Source organism: Natator depressus, chromosome 13 (genome assembly GCF_965152275.1).
Source record: "Natator depressus isolate rNatDep1 chromosome 13, rNatDep2.hap1, whole genome shotgun sequence".
NCBI classification, from domain to species: domain Eukaryota; kingdom Metazoa; phylum Chordata; order Testudines; family Cheloniidae; genus Natator; species Natator depressus.
The window spans coordinates 33,748,646-33,766,172 of NC_134246.1; the positions used below are offsets into that span (position 1 = coordinate 33,748,646).

The following is a 17,527-nucleotide window of genomic DNA, read 5'->3' on the forward strand; positions in this document are numbered from 1 at the left end:
ATGTTCAGTTTAAATCAATTTGACATTTCCTGTGGGACAAATGAATTTGTTTCATTCAGAATTCCCAGCCATCTGTACTGATTAATACTCAATATCTGGCTCTTTTAATTTGGGACTTGAGGGCACCAACAACAACAAAATTAGGAGGCATCTCTCTCTGTCTCTTTCTCTGTTTCTCTCTCTCTCTCTCTCTGTCTCCCTCTCTCCCCCCACCCCCCACCCAGGTGAGCATTTCCTGCAGAGGTAACAATGGAGAACCAGAACATATCTGTGACTGAATTCAACCTCCTGGGATTCCCTGGCACCCACAGCTTCCAAGGCCCCCTCTTCATAGCCTTTCTTAGCTCCTACATGGTCACCTTGATGGGCACCTTGATGGGCATCATGGCATTGGTCTGGGCTGACTATCATTTCCTCACCTATATGTACCCCTTCATGGCCAACCTCTCCCTCCTAGATGTCCACCTCACCAGTACAGTCATGCCCCAGATGTTGGCCAACATGGTGAGCGAGAGGAACACCATTTCCTTCACCAGGCCTACTTCAACTTCATGGTGGGCTCTATGGAGTTTTTCCTCCTTGCTGTCATGTCCTTCGACCGCTACTTGGCCATCTGCTACCCACTGCAATATGCCACCCTCATCAGCACTCACGCCTGCTTACGGCTAGTGGCTGCCTCATGGATGTGCGGGTTCCTGGCCTTGCTTCTTCCCACCTTCCATATTGTGGCCCCAATGTCATCAACCATTTCTTTTGCAACGTGATGCCACTGCTCAAGCTCTCCTGCTCTGGCACATGGACCATCAAGGTGGTGGAATTCTCTGTGTCAGCCTTGCTTCTCCTGGGCTCTCTCCTAGTGACAGTGGTGTCCTACACCTTCATCATCACTACAGTGCTCAGGATCCCCTCTCTTAAAGGCTGACAGAAGACCTTCTCCACCGGCAGCTCACACATTATTGTGGGGATGCTCTTTTATGGGAGCTCCATCTTCATCTTGTCCAACGCAGGAAAAGCCACTCCTTGGACCTCAGCAAAGTGGCCAGCATACAGAACACCATGGTGACACCTTTACTGAACCCGTTCATCTGCAGCCTGAGGAACAAGAAGATCAAAGACGCCTTGAGAGACTCCTTCAAGAGGAATCTGTATTCCATAAAGGAGCCCCACTGGGTTTCTAAAATGGGAAATTGTTTAAAAGGTGAGGTAAAATTTTCAAAATAAGAACATAAGAACTGCCAGACTGGGTCATACCAAAGGTCCATCTAGCCCAGTTTCTTGTCTTCCGACAGTGGCAAATGCCAGATGCCTCAGAGGGAATGGACAAAACAGGTAATCATCAAGTGATCCATTCCCAGCTTCTGGGAAACAGACATTAGGGACACCATCCCTGCCCATCCTGGCTAATAGTCATTGATGGACCTATCCTCCATGAATTAATCTAGTTCTTTTTTGAAACCTGTTATACTCTCGGCCTTCACAACATTCTCTGGCAAAGAGTTCCACATCTTGACTGCGCATTGTGTGAAGAAATATTTCCTTTTGTTTGTTTTAAACCTGCTGCCTATTAAAATCAACTAAATTACTTAGAAGCCAAAGTCCCATTTTTAAAAATATGTTTTAGTCACTCAGTGGGACACTCCCCAGAGTACAATTTGGACTGCTGGATGGCTGTGTCCCCTCAATACTCCAACATGGGGCGCCTTTTACACTGCTTTGCTGTGTTGTCTTCCACTCCTGGCTAGTTCACTCTCAGCCTCTAGCATGCAAAATCACTCCCAGCTATACTGCATGAGTGCTATAGCCAGTCACTTATGAATGACATACAGGGAGACAGCAGAAAATTCCCAGATCTTCCCCCAGAAATGTGCGTCTTCTACTGACCAGCACCCACTGGACTATACAAGCTCATATAAAGTCCACCAGTTCATCAATGGAAAATGATATGCACAAACCTTGTTATCTCAAGTGGAGATTCCTAACACATCAATCCAAACACATGCTAGTTTAGATAAAACAATAAAAGCAAGTTTATTAACTCTAGAAAGATAGGTTTTAAGTGATCACAAGTAATGACGCATAAAAGTCAGAATTGCTTACAAAGCAAATAAAAACATAAAATGCAAGCTAAAGCCCTATCATAACAAGCTAAGTGAACTTAAAAGCAAAAGGTTTAATCTCCCCATAAGCTTATAGAAATCTGTATTGGCTGAAAAGCCTCCCAGCTAGAACTCCTTCCCCAGTTCAAAGATGTTTCCTTTGTCTTTCAAGCACTGAAGCTGCTGTGCATAGAGATCATAGAATCATAGAATCATAGAATATCAGGGTTGGAGGGGACCTCAGGAGGTCATCTAGTCCAACCCCCTGCTCAAAGCAGGACCAATCCCCAATTAAATCATCCCAGCCAGGGCTTTGTCAAGCCTGACCTTAAAAACGTCTAAGGAAGGAGATTCTACCACCTCCCTAGGTAACGCATTCCAGTGTTTCACCACTCTCCTAGTGAAAAAGTTTTTCCTAATATCCAACCGAAATCTCCCCAACTGCAACTTGAGACCATTACTCCTTGTCCTGTCATCTTCTACCACTGAGAACAGTCTAGAACCATCCTCTTTGGAACCACCTCTCAGGTAGTTGAAAGCAGCTATCAAATCCCCCCTCATTCTTCTCTTCCGCAGACTAAACAATCCCAGTTCCCTCAGCCTCTCCTCATAAGTCATGTGTTCCAGACCCCTAATCATTTTTGTTGCCCTTCGCTGGACTCTCTCCAATTTATCCACATCCTTCTTGTAGTGTGGGGCCCAAAACTGGACACAGTACTCCAGATGAGGCCTCACCAATGTCGAATAGAGGGGAACGATCACGTCCCTCGATCTGCTCGCTATGCCCCTACTTATACATCCCAAAATGCCATTGGCCTTCTTGGCAACAAGGGCACACTGCTTACTCATATCCAGCTTCTCGTCCACTGTAACCCCTAGGTCCTTTTCCGCAGAACTGCTGCCTAGCCATTCGGTCCCTAGTCTGTAGCTGTGCATTGGGTTCTTCCGTCCTAAGTGCAGGACCCTGCATTTATCCTTATTGAACCTCATCAGGTTTCTTTTGGCCCAATCCTCCAATTTGTCCAGGTCCCTCTGTATCCTATCTCTGCCCTCCAACGTATCTACCACTCCTCCCAGTTTAGTATCATCTGCAAATTTGCTAAGAGTGCAATCCACACCATCCTCCAGATCATTTATGAAGATATTGAACAAAACCGGCCCCAGGACCGACCCCTGGGGCACTCCACTTGACACCGGCTGCCAACTAGACATGGAGCCATTGATCACTACCCGTTGAGCCCGACAATCTAGCCAACTTTCTACCCACCTTATAGTACATTCATCCAGCCCATACTTCTTTAACTTGCTGACAAGAATACTGTGGGAGACAGTGTCAAAAGCTTTGCTAAAGTCAAGAAACAATACATCCACTGCTTTCCCTTCATCCACAGAATCAGTAATCTCATCATAGAAGGCGATTAGATTAGTCAGGCATGACCTTCCCTTGGTGAATCCATGCTGACTGTTCCTGATCACTTTACTCTCGTCTAAGTGCTTCAGGATTGATTCCTTGAGGACCTGCTCCATGATTTTTCCGGGGACTGAGGTGAGGCTGACCGGCCTGTAGTTCCCAGGATCCTCCTTCTTCCCTTTTTTAAAGATTGGCACTACATTAGCCTTTTTCCAGTCATCTGGGACTTCCCCCATTCGCCACGAGTTTTCAAAGATAATGGCCAATGGGGGGAGAGAGGTGATTTGTGGTGTGTGTGTCCTCCATTCTTATATCCTTCTCCCTTCTTTGAGGATTATCTCCAGCTGGCGTTCAGGTGACAGCCAGTCTGTTTCCATGGGACCTCTAGCTGTTTTCACTGCCAATATGTAAAGTTATCACTCACACCCTTCTTTCTACCAAAGAATGGTCACGTAACTAAGTGATGGACCACTTGACTTTGTTGATACCTGTCTGGGGTGCCAGTATGTCTTTGTCCCTGAAAAACTGGTTTGGGCCAACCTTTCTAACTGTGGAACATATTATAGCAGTGTTATAGAGTAGAGTCTTATAACTTTACGTACAATGTTGCCACACGTAGTTTACCAGGACAATAATGTTCAGCAGATTATGATTTTTCACTGATCTACAGCTGTGGGACAAGAAAAGCCCCCTATTATTCAGCACTTAGGCTGTAATTGGACAGCACGTTTGCATTTGTGAGAACGGGATCCCAGCCAGCCTTGGTTGGAGACGCTGCCCAAGGCTTGGGGTGGGATTCATCTAGGTCTGGTCTCCAGGATACATGTATTGACTTTGTTTGACATGGAACCCTTCTGTTTCCATTGGCCTCAGTCACTAGCTCCTGAATCTTGACCTCTGACAATAAACGTCTGATTGTTTCCCCCACAACTAGCTCTCAGAGCTGCAGGATTGTCCAAAGAGCTGAGCTGAATCAGACAACCTGGGGTGTGCATGGTTCCCTGGGGACAGCAGCTATGGTGTTTCTGTGAGTGCCCCCTGGAAAAGGGGCTGGATGCTGCAGGGGAACACTCCAGCGGGGCTTGTAGAGTGGGGTGCACCTAATGCTAACCTGCCAGGAGGAGTGAGGGTTGGCAGAGCCCAGAGGTGGTTGTTTGGGTGGCCTTGGGGAGCTGGCACCCAGGTAGGTCTCCCTCTCATGGAAGGCAAGGGGATTTCAAGAGGATTCACAGCCCTGGGCACCCCGAGAACTGTCCCAGCCAGTGTAGTTATCTCCCTTTGCGAAGAGGAATGAGCTCCACCTGCATAAGGCACCTCCATATTGGGACAGCTGCCCCCAGGCTGAGTTTATGGGATGGATACGGAGCAGATGTAGGGCTGGGTGCTCTATTGGGCCCTGCTTGCCAGGTGTTTACCCTATAACTCTGCTGGGATGGATGGACAAACAAGCAGGAAGAGCGAGGGACAGTCCTGGGCAAACACTGGAAGGTGGGGAAGGGACCATGCCTGGACTGTTGGCTGGGAAGATCTGACCTCATCAGCCAACAGCCCAGGAAGGCAGCAGAACTGAAGGACTGGAGGGATTTCCAAAGGGACCCCCTACCAAGAAACGGGTTTGGGGGAACCAGACTGACACACGGGGATCCACTGGGGGTATCTGAATAAGCCAGGCCTGCCTAGGTGCCCAACAAACCAGGGGAGGGCTTTGTCTGAGAGGGATAGCTCAGTGGTTTGAGCACTGGCCTGCTAAACCCAGAGTTGTGAGTTCAATCCTTGAGGGGGCCATTTAGGGATCTGGGACAAAAATTGGGGATTGGTCCTGCTTTGAGCAGGGGGTTGGACTAGATGACCTCCTGAGGTCCCTTCCAACCCTGATATTCTATGAAACTGTGTGGTTTTAAACAGCTTTCTTGAAATGCTTTGTTCTTACTGTTAAAATCAATCAGACTGGGGTAAGGAGGTTGCATGTGAGTCACTGAATTCACTGATCCCCGACTCCATCAGGGAAAAGCAGCAGGCCCCAAACCCAAGCCTGCTGGCTAAGCACAGTGAAATCACACCCCTAACAGACATTGTTACACCAGTGCAGAATCTGTATGGGGCCGAGAGACAGCAAGAGAAGTTGCTCAGTCTAGCTAGAGCAGGGCTTCTCAGAAACCATTTTTCCATGCAACATTTTGCAAGGAAATGAACAAATTTGGAAAATTTTCACTCCCTGCCCCTCACAGCTCCCCCCCCCCCAAAAAAAATTAAAAATGCCATTTTCTTTATTTTTAAAAAAACAGATATTGTCTTGGCTTCTTCAGACAGACATTATTAGATTTGAAAAAATTCTTTTCAACTTTTTTTGTCAAGTAAAAAAAAAGAAAAAAAGTGTAGAAAGTTCTGACAGTAGCATTCACTCTCAATTTATTTGACATTTTTGCACTTTAAAAAAGTGAGAAAAAGTGAAGGAAACAAAAAACAATTTTATTTCACTTTCTACTGTTTTCCCAATGTTTTTCAATGGGAAACAAATAAGTGAAAAGGATTTTGTTTTCTTACTTTCTCCAAATTTTTACCTTTTACTCTCTTATTTTCAAATAGTTTCTAATTGTCTGAATTTTCCTAATACTTTTGTGGTTTGAAACATTTTCAGAAAACTTAAAAAAATCTCAAATGACTTTTTTCATGATTTTTTTCATTTTTGATGAACTCCCATATTTCAAAAAAAAATACTTTTAGTTAAAAATAAACCAGTTTATAGGAGAGAAAGTTTCTTTTTGCTGAACTGGCCTTAAACAGGCCAGCTGAAGTTTTTCAGAGCTGCCGAGCGGCTTTAGACACCCAATTCCCACTGGTTTCGGTGAAATGACCCTGATTCCCATCAGTGGGCAGTCTGACCTTAGGAGTTGTGTACTGCCCTAGAGCAGGGCTAAGGCAGAGCTCAGCCCAGCGCTGCCTTGTGACCCTCCACAATGTGGAAAGTGGCTAACCATCAACCTCTGACATCTCAGGCTCCCCAGCTGAGGGTCTGCCCGTGTGAATTAGTTACAGGATGACACAAGCTCACTGCTTAACACCTGATTTTCCTCAGCACTCTAAAATCCACACGCTGAATCACATTGTCTAGAAAATTGCCCTGTCTCCTTCGCATCTGAGCTAGGGTAAGTGGGGCAAACTTGGAGTGTCTTGGCCCAGAAGTTCCTGAGACACAACACCTGTAAACAGGGGACCTGAGAGTGAAACACTGCGATTTTCTCTGACTTGGCTCTGGTTTGGTTTCAGATGGGCATTGATCCTGTGTCTTTTTCCTCATGGCCAAGGATGCTGGTTGTACGAGGCAAATTGGCCTCCCCAGGGATGGCCTGCGGTGACGTCTGTAAGGCACAAAGGATGATTCCCCAGGAGACGGCTCTGCAATATCTGCCAATCCCAGCACCCCTCAGCTGGGCTGTGTCTCTCACTGGGCACAGAGCAGGGGCTGGGCTGTTGGTGGGAGAGGGGCAGGGAGGCGCTTGCTGCCCAAAGCTCTTGTCAGGACAGGATGGCAGACGAGCTCTGGAGGGAGACAGTGAGGCAGGCACCAGGCGACAAGGCCACTCCTGCAGCGGATGGGCTGAGGATTGCAAGCTCATATCTCAGATCAATTTCCTGCCATAGGAAGGTATGTACCAGGCTGGCTCATCGGCCCCTCTAATCTGGCATTCCCTGCCCCCCATCACACCCCAGGATCAATCAGGCCTGCTGTCCCCCTTTTCCCCCCACATCAGACCCCTGAGTCATCCAGGCTAGTCCAGGAACCCCCAGCTCTCTGCTGCACCAGAACAGACCCAGGGTCTGGACACTGCAGCCACGTCCCCCCCAGAGCTGCTCTGCGTACCTCAGACCAAGAGGGAGACTGCAAACCAAAACGCTTTTGTTGATTTTTTTCCAGCAGCTCAATATTGGAGCCATAGCCAGGGCAACGAGAGATGAAAGACCCAGGTACTGACGAGATATTTTTGGGGAACGAGCAAATGACAAAGCAAAGGAAAACAACATCGAGAACATGAAGAACTGGCTTCTCTGTTGTGCCCTGTTATAATGTAGCTAGCGTTCAGAGGGGAGTGGGGTCCAATGAGGTGTGGTTCTAGCCCTGGCTCGGGGTGGGGCGGAGTGGGGAGTTTAGTGGTAGAGCCGGAGGGATGGAGAGCCAGGACTCCTGGGTTCTATCCCTGGCTCCAGGAGGGGAGTAGGATCTCATAGGTTAGAGTTGGAGGGCTGGGAATCAAGGCTCCCAGGTTCCATCCCTAGACAGAGCAGGGACTTGTAGCTGGGTTTCCTCCACCCCAGGAAAGTGCCCCAACTCCCTGGCTGTTATGGCATCTCCTTGTCACCCAAAACTCCCCCCTGGAGGTGGAGAAACCTTCCCAGTGATAGTTTTTGTTGGAACCATTCCAATGCCAATAAACTGTTTGGTCTGGACAAAATGACATGTATGTTCACGGAAAAAAGTTTTGCCAATTTTTTTTTTTTTACCAGTTCCATCTGGGCATGAGAGGCTGCATTTGTAACAATGTTTTGGTGCCAGGTCAGAGTTTCTAACACATCTAGGTGCCTAACTCACTTTGTTTTCTATGGTACAGGTGTCTCAGTGGTTTGAAAATCCCATTAGATGCCCAAATGCATTTGCAATCTGGCCTTTAAACATCTCTGCAGGTCTGGCCCTGAGTCACTGTGTGGCAGCAATGGGAATGCAGGCTCGGTCTCCTAAGGGTCCCGCCAGCTCTCTGCTGGTGGCCCCTGTTGTGTGAATGTAGGTGGAGTAAATGGGCCAAGGTGCTAACAGAGCCCATCACTGTCCAGCACTAGCCAGTGTGAAACAAGGGGCAGGGATTGGGACTCAGAGACCTCCCCCAGCTTGTGCCATGGCAAACATGCCGAAAACAGCCCTTAACCTTTGATTAACGGTACAGGAAAGGAAGGGAAAAGCCCAAACCTTTGAACTGTGAAGCATTAAATCCGGCTGTAGTTTGCACAACCCCCCTAGTTCCCTTTCCATTGTGCTGGGACAGTCTGGGCAGGAAATCCGGCTTGTCTGCCAGTCTCTGAGATGGTATCTGTGCTGGTGATAATGAACCTCACGGGGGGAGAGAAGTGAGCTGAGACGGGCTGGAGCTGCTGTTGTCGGAGCTGCTGTTGTTAAAGTCGATCCCATTTCATCCCAGGTGGTGTCTGTGGTTCTCCGGAGCAGACAGGGGGTGACGATGTTATCTGGGTCCTCTCTCTGGCCTGGGCTGGCCAGGACATCTCTCAGGATCAGGGATGGGGTGGGGAGCAGCCCCGATGGTGAATTTCACTCCAGTAGCCCCCATCTCTTCTTCCTCATTCCTGCCCCCCCCCCCACCCCAAGTCTCTGTCATGAAGGGCCCCGAAGGGAGTGGTGGGCAGAATAGTCCCTCCCCCACTGATTTGTCCCCCAGTTTCCAACACACAATTTAGGTTAACTGATTTCTGGCCCAACAGTCCTCTCGTTTCCCAGACATAAGCTTGTCACAGGCCTTGAGGGACACCCGGAGGCCTTTTGTTTGGGCCAATTCAGTCTCCATCTCCCTTTCATATCCACTGCTGTTAGTGTAGGTTGCTGTGACCGTGTAGGGACTTTCCCTCACTCTTTACAGTTCAGCTCACAAGGAGGGTAAAAGTCTCAGGCCAACTCTCACACCACTGACCTTCCTCTGCCTGCAGGGGATGGACCCCCTGGAGCCGATGGGGAGGGAGAACGACACCTCAGTGACCAAATTCATCCTCCTCGGTCTCTCCAGCAACCCAGCAGAGCAGCTCATCCTCTTTGGGGTCTTCACAGCCATCTACCTGGTGGCCCTGATGGGCAACATGCTCATCTTATTGCTGGTCAGCCTGGACTCCAGGCTCCACACACCTATGTACTTCTTTCTGGTTAACCTCTCGATGGTGGACATCGGCTACACCAGCTCCACCCTGCCCAAGATGCTGGCCAATTACCTGTCGCAGGACAAGTCCATCTCGTGGGCCGGTTGCCTCTCCCAGATGTTCTTCTTCATCTCCTTTGGGGGGATTGAGTGCCTGCTACTGGGGGTCATGGCCTATGACCGCTACGTGGCCATCTGTCACCCGCTACAATACGGTGCTTTCATGAGCCGGCGGGTGTGCGCCCTGCTGGCTGCAGCCGCCTGGGTCATGGGCTTGACCAACTCGGCCGTGCACTCATCCCTGATGTCCATCCTGTCCTTCTGCCAGAGCAACATCCTCCGCCACTTCTTCTGCGACATCCCCCCACTCTTCCAGCTCTCCTGCTCTGACACCCGGACCAATCAGGCCGTCACTTTTGCCTTGGGGGGTGCCGTGATCCTGGGCTCCTTCCTGGGGACTCTGGTGTCCTATGTGTACATTGTGATGGCCGTTCTCAGGATCCGCACGAGGGAAGGGCGCCTCAAGGCCTTCTCCACCTGCGCCTCCCACCTGACTGTGGTCAGCCTCTACTTTGGCACCATTATCTTCACCTACATCCGCCCCAACTCCACCTACTCACAGGACCAGGATCGGGCACTGCCCGTACTCTATGGCATTGTCACCCCCATGCTCAACCCCATCATCTATAGCCTGAGGAACAAGGATGTGAAAGGGGCTCTCCGAAAAGCCCTGGCTAGGAGCTAGGGAAGGCAGGTGCACTGGCTTGGGAGCCAGGACTCCTGGGTTCTCTCTCTGGTTCTGGGAGGGGAATGGAGTCTAGCTGGGAGAGCAGGGTGGCGGGAGTCAGGACTCCTGGGTTCCACACCCAGTTGAAAGGAAAACTTGGGGTGGGGGGTGTACATACAAGAGATTGTTTTTCCAATTGCCAAATCCAAAAGTTTTTTTCTGGTTTTCTCTGAACATTTTTCATTTTTCAGCAGTATTGTGTGTAACATTTTGGGGTTTCTGGCATAAAAGGTTTTTGTTTTTCTTTGCTGAAAAACTTTAAAAAAATGAAAAGAAGTCCAATTTCGGTTTTTAGACAAAACGTCAACAATTTCTGAGTCATTTTCCCATTAGGAGAAAGAGTGGGTAACAGAGTCATGAGAAACCCTCCTGCTCGTTCCTGCTTTGCTTGCTTGAAATTCGTACCTGGGAAACTGCAATCCAAAAGGCTTCCAAAGACCCCATAATGGTGTATCCATAGTCTTTATGTATCATCTGTTATGAAGCTGTTTTGTTAATTGCAGAAATCACAGAACTGGTTGAAAAATGCCAATTATTTTCACATGAAATAAATAAATAAATAAAAGCTTTGTTTTGTAGAAAAAAATCCTACAAAAATATTTTCGGGTTTTTTTGTTTGGTTTGGTTTTTGCAACAAAAATAAACCCCCAAAAATATTTTTTTCAAAAATGGTTGTTTGTAATATTAAGTTATTAATTAAAACATCTAGTGTTTGATAAAAATCTTCAGTTTCAGAAAGCATTTTGGGTGAAATGTTTCAGTTTTTGGTAAAAGCATCTACTGTTTGGTAAAAATGCTCAGTTTCAAAAAACTGTTTTGGGTAAAATGTCTCAGGATTTGGTCAAAATGATTGCTTTTAAAAACATTTATGATCAAAAATATTGTTTTTGAAAACAGTTGGTTAAACAGGCATTCTTTCAAAAAATTGAAAAACTTTCAGTCTCTGCGTTTTCAATGGAAAACTGGAAATTGTCCACAAAAATGACATTTTCCTGCAAACGTTCCTGATTTGGTCAAACACCCCTTTTGCTCCTTGGAAAAATGGTTGGGTGAAATAATTTTTGCCAAGAGAGGATTTAATGACCAATAATTATGGGTAGCTGACAATTGAGAATTGATTATTATTTCATCGTTAATTCGTAGCCCCAGTGACCAGAGTAATGGACCAGAAACCGCATTGTGCCGGGTGCTGCACAGAATTGAAAGAAAGTTCCTGCCCCAAACAGCTGATTGTCTGTCCCGTCCAATGTCCGTGACGATTTTCTGGGTGGACCTATTGCAAGGTTCCTGTGACTGTAACTTTGGGAGGGTGGGGTGCCACTGGGCGCTTGCACATCAGTGACCCGTTAGGTGTGTGAGGCGATCCCTGTGGTGATAGCAATATTCCGGGGGGAGAATCCTGGCTGTGACTGCAGCAATGACTGATTTAGCTGGGGTGTTTTAGACCTTATGGTTGGATCCAATACTTCTTCTCCTAGATTCGTCTCTGTCTCTGGTCCTTCCTTAATGTCAAACCCCAGAAACGAATGTTATCATTTTAACACGTGGAGCTGGGCTCAGTACAGGAGCCAAGGGGAAGGTTCTCTGGCCTAGGATATGCTGGAGGTCAGGCAGCATGTGCCGAATGTTCCCTCCTGGCCTTACAGTCTATGGGTCAGACCCCAGGTGGTGGGAATCAGCCATAGCCCCACTGGAATCAATGGGCCAGACCCCCAGCTGGTGTGACTCAGCCATAGCCCCATTGGAATCAATGGGACAGATCACCAGCTGATGGGAATCAGCCATTGCCCCATTGGAATCAATGGGCCAGACCCCCAGCTGGTGTGAATCAGCCATAGCCCCACTTGGATCAATTGGCCAGACCCTCAGCTGGTGTGAATCAGCCATAGCCCCACTGGGGTCAATTGGCCAGATCCCCAGTTGGTGGGAATTTGCTGTAGCTCCACTGGGGTCAATGGACCCAATCAGTAGCTTGTGTGAGTCAGCAGTAGCTACACTGGAGTCAATGGGCCAGCTCCCCAGCTGCTGTAAATCGGTATCTCTTCATTTGAGACAATGGGCCAGAATTAGGTCCCCAGGTTAGTGTTGTTCCTAGCTCCCTCATGCTCTATTGACACACCAAGATGTGACAAACCACAATCATTCTCCATTTTATTCCAGCTTTGTGTCACCAGATACGCCTGGCCAGTTGAGTATGTCCTGTCCCACATTCCAATTGTCCTCTCGATTGGAAACCTGGTGGTCAGAGACGACACTTAGCCTTGTCTCACTGATGCCAGATTCGGTTTTCTTCCCATGGTTCCTGTTTTATCTTCATATTTTTGTTGAATTAATAAAACTCTGGTGAGTCTTCTGGTCTGTTCTTTAGGCAGCCAAGCCAGGACAATCAGCACATGCAGACTGACTCTTGTGCAACTTTCTTGTCATCCCATTTCAACTTTCTCCTGCCCTTTCTTGTCATCCCATTTACACTTTGTAGTTTCAGACTCTTGTCAGATAATCCGCACCACACAAATCCAAAGACCTGACGTCCTGACAGCTCTTTCAGATGGGATGGAAAAGACAAAAACAAACAGGAGTCAAACATTAAATCCAGATTTGGAGTCACACAGCTACGTTCTAGGACCTTTGTAAACAGACTTGGAGCTTCGTAGGTTTTATGGCTACAGAGGACCCGTAGAGCCTCCTGTCTGACCTGTATAGCACTGGCTATTAAATGGCCCCTGTTCCCCCTGTATGGAGCCACATAACTTGTGTTTGATTGAAACACATTCCCAAAGGGCCTGCAGCCTGGACAGGCAGACATCCAGCGACAAAGAATTCTCTTGGGAATTGATTCCCATGGTTACTCACCCTCAGTGTTATAAAGTGACACCTAATTTCTCACTTGACTGTCTGGCTTGAACTTTCACCCATTGGTTCTTGTTCTTCCATTCTCTGCTCCATTCCAGAGCCCTTTACTGCCTGATGTTTTCTCCCCAGGAAGGTGCTTTTACCCTGCAATCAAGTCACCTCTCAATCTTCTGTTTGATCCATTGAACATCTGGAGCTCGTTAAGTCTCTTCTTGGAGGTATTTTCTCCAGTCCTCAGATCTGGAGAGGGTGCAGAGAAGAGCCATGACAATGATTACAGGATTAGAAAATATGCCTTATAGACTCCAGGAGCTCAATAAATTTAGCTTAAGAAAGAGAAGGGTAAGGGCTGACTTGATCCCAGTCTATAAATACTTACCTAGGGAACCAATATTTAATAATAGGCTCCAATCTAGCAGAGCAAGGTCTAACATGATCCAATGGCTGGAAGGTGAAGAGAGACAAATTCGGACCGGAAATAAGGCATATATTGTTAATGGTGAGAATAATTAGTCATTGAGACAATTTACCAAGGATCACGGTTGATTCTCCATCACTGATCATTTTTAAATCAAGATGGGATGTTTTTTTCCTAAAAGCTCTGCTCTAGGAATTATTTGGGGGCAGTTCTCTGGCCAGTGTTATACAGGGGGTCAGACTAGATGGTCACAGTTATCTCTTCTGGCCTTGGAATCTATGAATCTATTAATATCTTTTATAGCTCTCCTCTGCAAATTTGTGTTTATTTCTGAGCACATGGAATTTTCTTGGACACTTTGGGTTCCTGGCATGTGTTGACAGAAGCAGAGATTGGCTAGGAATTCCTTTCACTGGTATATATTCATTTTTATGTCACAACATAAACATCCAAAAACTGATATGTTTATGAGATATCATGGTCTCTAAGCATCATAGAATCATAGAATTGTTGGACTGGAAGGGACCTCGAGAGGTCATCTAGTCTAGTCGCCTGCACTCAGGGCAGGACTAAGTATTATCAAGACCATCGCTGATAGGTGTTTGTCTAATCTGCACTTAAAAATCTCCAATGATGGAGATTCCACAACCTCCCATGGCAATTTATTACAGTGCTTAACCATGGGCATGAATAGAACGGCAAGTGTCAACTAACATTCATAGAAGGTGAATACAAGTTTGTAATAACTTAGAATTATAATAATATATAATAGTAATTAGAGCAGGGTAAAATTTTTCACTTGAATAGTTTATTCACTGAAAAAATGCAGTTTGGGGCAACTGAAACTATTTGTGTATTTAGGTTGAATTTAATTAATAGTTTTGGCCACATAGAAAAAAAATAATTGAAATGGTTCTTTTGGACATTTCTTAAATGAAACCTTTCTACTTTTTGTGTCAAACTGACATTTCATTTATAAATTTAGCTAGATTTGTTTTTAAAAAATATAAATGGTAACAACCCCCCCCATGTAACTAAATGAAAAAAAAAAGTTCCATTTCCGGTTGAACAAAACCCTTCATTCAGCCCCAAATGGATTGTTTTTCTGTTCTTTATTTCAAATAACTCACTTTCAACCTAAGTTGGGTACCAATTTTCTTTGGCTTCTTTGAAACCCCACCCATGTCTGAGAGGTTCAAAGGGATTCAAATTAAAGTGAACAGGTATTCATATCTGACCTGGCCCCCAGGAAGCTTCCTCGATCAGAGGGATGGGGAACAGGTTAGTGGGGCAGGCTATGATTTGGACCCAATGTTGGGAGACTGGCTAACTCACAGGGGCAAGGAATAGAATCTGGAGTCTTTCCCCTCAAGGGACTCTAGTCCAGTATTGTGTCTCTGACTTTGACCAGTACCTGCTGGATGCCTGTAGCACACACAAGATGGGGAGAGGGGAGCACATCACAGAAGCCCCCTTTAACAAGTGCCTCAATGTATAACAACACTGCGAGCCAAGCAGAGACGTGGGGGGCCAGGCCTGGAGGAGCTTCATTGCGGGGAAGGGAGGAGACTGGAGCCCCCACTAGGGTAATTTATGCACCAAGGGATGGACTCTGCTGCTGGGTCCTGGCTTCTCCACCTCTGGATCTGCTGCACACACACTGCCCTCACCTGAGCTCTGCCCACTCCCATCAGCTGGGGATCTGGCCCCATTGACTCCAAAAGGGCTTAGTCTCCATTATATAGATGGGGACACTGAGGCATGGAGAGCAGCAGTAACTGGTTAAAAGATAGGAAACAAAGGGTAGGAATAAATGGTCAGTTTTCAGAATGGAGACAGGTAAATAGCGGTGTCCCCCACGGGTCTGTACTGGGACAAGTCCTATTCAACATATTCATAAATGATCTGGGGAAAGGGGTAAACAGTGAGGTGGCAAAATTTGCAGATGATAAAAAATTACTCAAGATAGTTAAATCCCAGGCAGACTGTGAAGAGCTACAAAGGGATCTCACAAAACTGGGTGACTGGGCACAAAATGGCAGATGAAATTCAATGTTGATAAATGGAAAGTAATTCACATTGGAAAACACAATCCTAACTAGACATATAAAATGATGGGGTCTAAATTAGCTGTTACCACTCAAGAAAGAGATCTTGGAGTCATTGTTCTCTGAACACATCCGCTCAATGTGCAGTGGCAGTCAAAAAAGCTAACAAGACATTGAGAATCGTTAGGAAAGGGATGGATAATAAGACAGAAAATACCATTTTGCTGCTATATAAATCCATGGTATGGCCACATCTTAAATACTGTGTGCAGATGTGGTCGCCCCATAGCAAAAAAGATATATTGGAATTGGAAAAGATTCAGAAAAGGGCAACAAAAATGATCAGGGGTATGAAACAGCTTCTGTATGAGGAGAGATTAATAAGACTGGGACTTTTCAGCGTGGAAAAGAGACTGCTAAGGGGGGGTATGATAGAGGTCTTTAAAATCATGACTGGGGTGGAGAAAGTAAATAGGGAAGTGTTATTTACTCCTTTTCATAACACAAGGACTAGGGGTCACCAAATGAAATTAGTAGGCAGCAGGTTTAAAACAAACAAAAGGCAGTATTTCTTCACACAATGCACACTCAACCTGTGGAACTCTTCGCTAGGGGATGTTGTGGAAGCCAAGACTATAACAGGGTTCAAAAAAGAACTAGATAAGTTTATGGAGGATAAGTCAATCAATGGCTATTAGACAGGATGAGCAGGGATGGTGTACCCAGCCTCTGTTTGCCAGAAGCTGGGAATGGGCGACAGGGGATGGATCACTTGATGATTACACGTTCTGTTAATTTCCTCTGGGGAACCTGACATTGGCCACTGTCAGAAGACAGGATACTGGGCTAGATGCACCATTGGTCTGACCCTGTCTGGCCGTTCTTACGTTCACGTACTGCGGTGGTTTGCAGATGGCGACGTATCGTGAAACGCCATGACAGGGAATAAAGCAAGCTCAGATGTAGCAAAGAAAACAAAGATAAAGTCTTGGGCAATGCATCCAGAGTAATAAATTGATCTGCTGCTGGTTAGGAAATTGGCTGTGGATTTGGGACTATGAGAGATATGTGGCAAAGGTCTACGAAGGACAAGCTGACCAGGAAGAAGTTCATCAGAGAGTGAAGATGGTGTTCGTGAGCTACAACTGTGATGATAAGATGATTCCCCACCAGGGCTGCTAGGTAAACAAAGTGCAAAATCTGAAGCTCCCGAACATCAGAGAATACCAGGAGAAGGAACTTGGTCATGGAGGTTCAACTGGACCTTTTCTCCCGAGGAACTTGTGTGATGCCTGTGGAGGGAAGGAGAGGGCGAAGGTTGGGATTCGAGTGGCAGAGGGAACAACCCTAGTGCAATGCTGCAGGCCCATGTTTACATGGTTAATTCACATTGATTGCCAATACAACAGAGAGATTGAATCAAAATGAAAGGCTGGATTCCCAGCTGGTTCAAATCAGCACCATTCCAGCGGGGTCAATGGGTCAGATTCCCAGCTGGTGTGAATTGGCAGGGTAATATGGAGCTGCCAGCTGACATGAGCTGAATGTCAGTGATGCCTGGTTATATGTTTGTTCCTATGTTGGAGCATCTCGTTGCATAACCCCACCCTCTGATTTTCTTGCCCATGGAAGATTCTAGAGCTACGGTCTGTCTCTATCATCATTCCCAAATCCATGGCCAGTTCCCGCAGGCTTAGTTCTTATTTTGGATGGGTTTCCCAAATCTTTCTCCTCTTCTTCAGCAGAATTTGCCTCACTGACTGTCATAGTCAGAAATACAAATCTGTCTTTATGACAAAATTAGATTATTGCTAGGTTAAGGACTGGGCCTATCCCTTCTCAGCTTGGATGTGACTTCACCAGTGGTCCCCAAACTGTGGGGCATGCCCCTCTAGGGGGCATGGAGGAACAGTCAGGGGGGCATGGCAGGGCCTGGGCCAGCCCCCATGGTGGGGAGTGGAATGAGAGCCACCCAGCCCTGCTCTGCCCCCAGCCCCACCCC

General features: G+C 46.8%; 1 protein-coding gene and 1 pseudogene across 1 annotated transcript; both read left to right on the forward strand.

The window, feature by feature from the left end:
• Positions 1 to 249: 249 nt before the first annotated feature.
• On the forward strand, positions 250 to 1,221 carry LOC141997728 (olfactory receptor 6M1-like; annotated as a pseudogene).
• Positions 1,222 to 9,188: 7,967 nt separating this feature from the next.
• LOC141997478 (olfactory receptor 5AR1-like) lies at positions 9,189 to 10,164 on the forward strand. The gene has a single exon (XM_074969860.1). It carries the CDS (start codon positions 9,220 to 9,222, stop codon positions 10,162 to 10,164), a length of 945 nt encoding a protein of 314 aa, XP_074825961.1. The 5' UTR covers positions 9,189 to 9,219.
• The last annotated feature ends 7,363 nt before the right edge of the window (positions 10,165 to 17,527 follow it).

Coding starts and splice junctions, on each gene's coding strand:
- LOC141997478 (XM_074969860.1), top strand. CDS start 9,220: ATGGACCCCCTGGAGCCGATGGGGAGGGAGAACGACACCTCAGTGACC.